General features: G+C 43.0%; 1 protein-coding gene across 1 annotated transcript; it reads left to right on the top strand.

Moving 5' to 3' along the window:
* The first annotated feature begins 328 nt into the window (after positions 1-328).
* Positions 329-2,576, top strand: PRR18 (proline rich 18). Its single transcript, XM_081940808.1, has one exon. The coding sequence runs from the start codon at positions 574-576 to the stop codon at positions 1,354-1,356; it is 783 nt and encodes a 260-aa protein (XP_081796934.1). The 5' UTR covers positions 329-573; the 3' UTR covers positions 1,357-2,576.
* Positions 2,577-8,093: the final 5,517 nt, after the last annotated feature.

The raw sequence follows: 8,093 nt of genomic DNA, 5'->3' as shown, positions 1-8,093 counted from the left end.
GATTCGTGTTTCAATGAAATTGGTAAATGCTTTTTGTACAGTAAGAAATTTGAATAGAAAGTTGTAGGGAGTCTAGCAGCATCAACCAATCGAAAAGTCCCACTTTTTTCAGAGCGGGAAGTGACCATTTAAGCCCCCAGCAGAATCCATTTAGGGCATATTCCCAGTAGATCACTGCTTTGCCTTTTAGGGGGGAGCGAGGAGCTGAAGATTTTTTTTTAAAGGGGGGGGGGCTTCTAGATAGAGCCGCCTCGGCTGTTCTCTCTTCGCAAGATAGGGGGCGGATTTCAGTCCTGAGGAAGCGGGCTGGCTCTGCGGCCAGCCCTAATCAAAGCCCTCTAGCCTCGCCTGCCCGTCGCCGCTCGCTCGGCTCCTCCTCTAGAGTCCAACCCGTCGCGTGTCTCATTCACCGGGAGCATCACAGCCGAGGGGGCACGCGGAGCCGCCGAGCTGCTTCGCCAAAGGCTGGGAAGGAACTCGGTTGGAGCTGGCGAGTCTTTGAAGAGATGCCCAGCTGAGCGAGGACACAGAGGAGGAGGAGGAGGAGGAGGAGGAGAAAAGGTCTCCCCCGCCATGTCCTTGCCTCCTATCGCGCCGCTACCTTCGGCCGCCCCCCGACTGCAACCGAGGAAGCAACACCAGCCGTCGCCGCCGGTGGCGACTCCTCGAAAGCCGGTGGCGGTGCTGGCGACGGCCCCCCACGCTCCAGGCAAGCCTCCTCGGAAAGGGCGCGGGGTGGCTTCCGAGCGACCCGCCGGCTTCTCCAGTTCCTGGCCCAGCGCCTCCTTGCAGAAGCAGCTGCCGCGCGGCAAAGCGGCCCAAGGCGGCAGGAACGCCCCGCTGGGCGAAGGAGCGGCGGCGGCGGCGGCAGCGGCTGCCTTAAGCGCTGCCTTGTCTCGCAGCCGGGGTCGCTCCGGGCCGCCGGCCGCTGGCACGCGCTCCTGCGAGAGCCTTTGCGCGGCGCAAGGAGGCCGCGGAGAAGCTTCGCTCCGCTTCTCGCTCAGCCTTCCCCCGGAGGCGATCCGGGTCTTGCAGCGGCGGAGCCTGGAGAAGCAGCGGCCGCGAGGGCGGCTGGCCCGCTTCGCTTCCCCCGACGCCTCCAGGTGTCCTCTGGCGGGAACCTCGTCGCCCGAGGGGGACTTGCGCACCTTGCTGCAGGTGTCGCTGCTCAACGAGCGCCACCGCTACGACGACGTGGAGTACGAGGAAGACGAGGCGGCGGGCGACCCCGGAGCCTTCGCCGCCGACGAAGGGCTGGTGCGCAAGTGCACCGAATGGCTCCGCGGTGTGGAAAGCGCCGCTGCCCGGGACCGGGCGGGCAAGATGGACACCCTGCCTCACTTGAGCACCCTTTGAGCGGCCGGGCTTGTGGTTCCTCAGCCTTTCACAAGCGGCGTGGTGGCCCTTCGGCACAGCGCTCTTCCGAAAAAAAGCACCGTTTGCGAATACAAATGCTTACCATTCCGTTCTCCGGTTGCTTTCTAGCTTATTCCTGCGAGGGAGAGGAAAAAAAGCATCTCAACTTATGGGTCGTACTGTAGAGCACGGGGGTGGATTTCGGCCTCTTGTCTTTCCTGGGGAGGTGGGTGTGGTTTTCTTTTTTGTGCCTTTTCTTCGGAAACACCCAGGCGGAAAGCCCTGCCGTTCTAATAACCAGCGGTTGCTAAGGCAGCAAGGTGGCCTCACGTTGTACAACGGTAGATTTATGTAAAATGCCCTTTGAAGGGATTGTCACTCCCCAGGCAACACCATCTCTTTGCTTGGTAGCACATCAGAAAGGTGCTTAACCATTGTCTCCCAAGATATGTGTCAAATATGTCTGCCAAAAGAGCATCCTTTCTTCACCTCTCCTCTCCTCTCCTGGAAATCTGCTTCACTTCTTGAATGGATTAGTGTTATCTATCCAGCATTTTTTTAAAAAAAATCATTGCATAGTGTTAAGGAAAAAGACACAGGAATGCAACTCATTTGTGTGTTATTCTTTGCTAAGATAATAAATGTTTGAATGTGAAAGATGAGAATGGTGAAGTTTAATGCCTCAAATGTATATGGGTTTTACTAAAACCAGCCAAATATGAGTGTTCAATTTTTATCGTCTCTGTTCAATTTGTTATAACACAGTGATTTATTTTGTTAACCTTTGTAAAGATTGAGGACTCCTGTGTAATTTGAATCTGTTCCAAATATGTTTAGAACAGGTTCATTTTACTGAAAAACGGAAACACCTGAATGCATGCTGAGATCCAGAGGAGTTAAAGGAAGACTGAAAACAAAAACTTTTTCCATGGTTCATTTCAGCTTTCTGGATGTGCTCCGAGGATGACTCTGAAGTTTATGAATTAACTTTCATTCTCACAACAGAGACAAAAAGAAATATGCTGTCTCTATTCCAAGTGTTCTGAACAAAAATATTTTATTAGTACTTTGTAAATATAGAATAGCACAGTGATTTTGTAAACCTGCAACATTTCTATTTATTTGAATAAACAGCAAAATTTGTGACTTTGTATGTGCTTTTGTTTAATATCCTACATTTTCGCAGAAAATTAACTAATGGTTTCACAATTGGCAAGTCAGATGTTAAAATTGTGTGTATGTATGTATATACATAGATATGTTTTCGTAGATTTTCACAGGTGTAGGTATGCTGGTCTTGTTGAATTCGGGTGTAAGATTGTGTAAACGTTACCAAGACAATTTCAATCTTACACGGGAAACGTAAGATTGAAATTGTCGTGGTAACGTTTCGGCGAGGTCTCACTCGCCATCCTCAGCCAAAAACAGCAGCCTAAGGATGGCTGAGTGAGACCTTGCGGAAACGTTGCCAAGACAATCTCAATCTTACACGGGAAAAGACCCGAATACAACACGACAAGCATATATATGTGTGTGTGTGTGTGTCTGTCTGTCTGTCTGTCTGTGTCTATGTCTGTCTGTCTGTGTCTGTTTGTCTGTGTCTGTGTGTCTGTGTATTTTCAGCAAGAGGCCTATATTCTCTTTAAATCAATATGTTCATTTCATTTCATTGGATAGTTTGTACTTCGATGAGAGCTCAATTTATCCAGAAAGTAGGTGGTCATATACCTAAATATTTAAAGTACTTGATTTTTTCAATAGGTTTACCATTTATTTGCCAAATATCAGAAAGAATAAAATGATTTTAATGGAAACTAGCAGCTTTATTTTAGTATACTTAATCTCTAAGTCATTCTTAAAGGGAAAAAGGGACACTGCTGCTCCTATTCATCTGCAAAGGCCAACTTGGGATATGCTAAAATAATGTTATCATCTGAATAGTGTTTCCCAAGCTTGGTCACTTGAAGATGTGTGGACTTCAAACTCCCACAATTTGCCCGTAGGCCATCCTGGAATAGAGTTAAATAGACATGGGTGAGAGCAGAGGGATAAAATTCCAAATGGCAGGAGCCAGAATGATTAAGATAAAAAATCAATTACAAGAACCCAGACACCACCTCTGCTTGATTTCTTTTGACAGGAATGTGAGAATTTTTTATTGTTTTTACATCTGATTTGCATAAAAATGCTCCTACGCAGAAGCATTATCATCTTGAGAAGGTCATGAGTCAATAGAAACATCTAAATTCTTCCCCAGCCTCTGGTTGATAATGGAGTATAAAGGAAACTTCTCTTTTTCAGAAAAGTTTTTATTTTTTGTTCTCTTACACAGTTATAGGTATACATTCACATAGTTATTATTCTTTTTTACATTCGTCATTCTTATGCATTTGTCATTCCATTTACAGCAGGGGTGTCCAAACTTGAGAACTTTAAGACTTGTGGACTTCAATTCCCAGAATTCCCCAGCCAGCATGGCTGGCTGGGGAATTCTGGGAGTTGAAGTCCACAAGCCTTAAAGTTCTCAAATTTGGACACCCCTGATTTACAGGATTATAACATAGCACTTGGGTTGCTTGTTTACCATCCCTCGCCTGTTTTGACACCACCTAATTTTCCCTTTCTTTTCTCCCTCCCTTTTCTACTTCCTTCCTCTTCTCCCTTCTTCCCTTACCTCTCCCCTACTCCTCTCTTCCTCTTCCTACCCTCCTCTCTCTCTCCTTTCCATCTTCCTCTCCTTCCCTCTATCTTCCTTCCCTCTTCTTCCTCCGATCTCCCCTCTTCCTTTCTTTTTCTATTGTTGTGGGTGTCTTGTCCAGCTCTTAATTTTTATTTTCTTGAGGTTGTATTTCTGCAAACCCCAAAATAGCTGGGTATCATTTCTTGTTTCCTTTCCTTCTCAAATCTATCTTGATTATATTTTCCCCTTTGTATCTTACTTTTGAATATACTTATATACTATTCTATTTTCCCCCCTCTTCCCCCACTTTTCTATTTAATGGCATATTGTCTGGGTTCCATATCTTCCCCTTACATTCTTTTCTGTATGTGTTTCTCTAACCAATCATAAAATCTTCCCCACTAACTTCTTAAGAACTTAATATTTGTCAGCCAGATGGTGTTGAGATTTTTACACTGATCAACAGTAAAGTGAGCTAATCTGAAAGTTGTTTATTCTATGGAAGGTGCATGCTGGGATTATGCACTCTGCAAGTTTATTACAAAAACATTTTGTATAGAGCTTGTCAATTGTAGATGGTGGGATAATTGGGTGATCATTATCCAGATTATTCTTGTAGAGATTAGATGGAATGGCTCAAGTTATAAGGTAGTAGTGGGGAGTTATTGATGCTTGCAAATAGAAGAAAATACAGAGGCCCACTAACTGGGATTTATTTTTAAAAATCGAGAGCATTAAGTTCCCTTCACAACTTCAGCGGGGGAGAGGAAGTTAAACATTACTGACTTAGAAATCGGTGGCCCCTCATGAGTCAGAAATGGCAAAGCCTAAATTTATCTAATGACTGATGCATGAAATAGATTACAATAGTGGATATCCTCAGGTACAATGATTTTTTAGAGCTGAAATTAGACCTACTGGCTACATAGGATTAGTAAAGGTAAAGGTTCCCCTCAAGCATATGTGCTAGTCATTCCTGACTCTAGGGAGCAGTGCTAATCTCCATTTCAAAACCGAAGAGCCAGCACCGTCCGAAGATGTCTCTGTGGTCATGTGGCCAGCATGACTAAACCCCGAAGGCGCACAGGACACTGTTACCTTCCCACCAAAGGTGGTCCCTATTTTTCTACTTGCATTTTTACATGCTTTCAAACTGCTAGGTTGGTAGAAGCTAGGACAAGTAATGGGAGCTCACTCCGTTACATGGTGCTAGGGATTCGAACCGCCAAACTGCCAACCTTTCTCATTGACAAGCTCAGTATCTTAGCCACTGAGCAACCGCGTCCCTCTCATAGGATTAAAGACACCAAAACAAGCTATCATTTTGTTGAGAAGTGCTTGTTGGAACTTCTCAGTTCATTGTTTTCCTTATCTGGTCCAACCTATCCAGAAAAGACTGGTACTCCTTTTTCAATGACCAATTTCCCCAAAATTTGCATAGTTATAGTATTTCATGAGTATACAGGCAGAAACCAACACGATCCTGCCTTAGATACTTTGTCAAAATTAGAGTGTGGAAACTGCACATATAATCCTTAGTTAACAACTGCCCTATTTAGTGACCATTCAAACTTAGCACTGAAAAAGATTTACAACTGGTCCTCAAGCTTAGGACAGACACAGCATCCCCTGGATCATGTGGGACAGCATCCTCAAAGCACTTGGCAACTGGCACATATGTGATTTCCATTTGTAGCCTACACTCTCTGACAGCCTCGCTTTACAACCAGAGAAATGTATAGAATCTGCTTTTGTCAAAATGATAAAAGCATCACACCATTGTAAGGCAAATTCTGCCCCTTTCATATGTATGCAACTTCACAACACATAGAAATACGTTGGAGCTGGCATCACTTTAGTGTGATGTTGTTCTTATAAACAAAGTCTTAAAGTCATTAGTTTAAAAGGTGGCCCTATAGGTTTCCTTCTAAACAGTGTAAATCTACCCTCGGACAGACAGATTGATCAGGGCAATTTATGTGGGATTATTCTGAGGCTTAGTTTTCTGATCAGGTAGTCTAGTTTCCAAATTCATAAATGATTTCACTTCTAGGATGGAACTCAATGACAAGTTCCTTTTTCAAACTTTGCTTCTGAACTGGTGGTTGAAACATAAATTTAAATGACTATCACATTAAAGGATTGTCCATGAAGTCTAATTGATATTATTCAGTCACTGATTTCATTGTAGCCAACTCCTGTTCCTGCTATACCTTTCCTAACTATAAGAGCAATGCTGTTTTTTTAGTTTTTTCATGTTTTGAGTAATAAAGGGTATGACTGTCTGGCAGAAAGTATCCTATCCCATCCATCTCAATTTGGTAATGCCTAGGATGTCAATTTGTAGTGGCTTCATTTCATTATTACAGGGTTGAGTTTTCCTATGCTTATGCTTCTTATGTTCCATGTCCCTAACTGCAATTCTATCTTTGCAGCTTTGGATTCTATTTTCTTATATGACAACATCAGCAACTTGACATCCTGAAGAGTTTAGCTCTGTCATAAGCACCAACACCACTCTAAAAGATCATCAGCTCTTCCTCAGTAGCATGCAGGAGGAATCTATCACCAAGCAAACATTCTATATTTTCTATCCATTGGTTTTTTTGTTGTTGTTTTGATAAATATACAGTATAAAATGCCATTGCTTTCTCCCACACAATTGATGTCTTTGCCATTATCATGGCTTCTGGCATCTTCCTATATCACTGCTGCCTAATATAGGTGCCCACTTCTCTTAGCAGGCAGCTGGAATGATCTTTATATACTGAGTGATCCAGTTGGAAAATATATATACGTGTGTGTGTGTGTGTGTGTGTGTGTGTGTGTTGTATTTGTGCTGATAAATAAAGGGAGACTAGTATAGATCTATTTCAAGCTATTTAGCTCTCATCAGCTAGCCATACCCTTACTGGGATTTGAACCTGGGCTGTATTACATATTAGGCAAACACATTAGCCACTAAGCCACAGGCTCTCCTCCTTATCATATAAAAAGGCAACATTAAAAATAAAAATATGGTTTTCTGCCTGGATGGTCTTCTGTAATGAGCCAAAGGACAGAAAAGTGTAGTAGTGAGCTCCCTCCCATATTTGGGCATACCAGGGATAACACAAATACATACATACATACATACATATGGTTCAAATCCCAGTAAGGGTATGGCTAGCTGATGAGAGCTAATTAGCTCGAAATAGATCTATACTAGTCTCCCTTTAGTTATTTATCAGTACAAATACAACACACACACATATATATATATATATATACATATACACATATACGCATATACGCATATACGCATATATATATATATATATGCTGGTTTTGTTGTATTCGGGTCTTTTCCCGTGTAAGGTTGAGATTGTCTTTGCAACGTTTCGGCAGGATCTCGCACCTGCCATCTTCAAGCTGTGGGCTTAAAATGTGGTAACCCAAGTAAAATGCCACATTTTAAGCCCACAGCTTGAAGATGGCAGGTGCGATCCTGCCGAAACGTTGCAAAGACAATCTCAACCTTACACGGGAAAAGACCCGAATAGAACAAAACCAGCATACCTACACCCGTGAAAATCTACAAAAACATATATATATATATATATATATATATATATATATATATATATATATATATATATGTATGTATGTATGTATGTATGTATGTATGTATGTATGTATACATACATACATACATACACACACACACACACACACACACACACACACACACACACACACACTGTTGGCACAAACTCCCAATACTCTTTGTTGCTCCCAGGAGCACTCCCTGTCACAATGAAGCAGCTCAGCAGGACTTTGGGTTGGTGGGCATGGGGGTGTCTCTGTGGAAATGTATATAGCTATTAATAGGAAGTAAAATAAGAACCACCAGGTTATCTTTATGTGATTTACTCATCTTTTATACATTTATGCATGGACAAAGCAGAACTAATGCTGCTTGGATATTCCCTTGCAGCTGATACTCTGGCTATTTACTTAATTACTGCTAGCCTTATTAGAAATATTGAGATGCATTCCTCAATAAATACATCTAGAA

This window comes from Natrix helvetica (assembly GCF_964273705.1).
Source record: "Natrix helvetica genome assembly, chromosome: 2".
Lineage (NCBI taxonomy): Eukaryota > Metazoa > Chordata > Lepidosauria > Squamata > Natricidae > Natrix > Natrix helvetica.
Note: the sequence above shows the minus strand (reverse complement) of the source record. Positions and strands in the feature narration are given on the sequence as shown.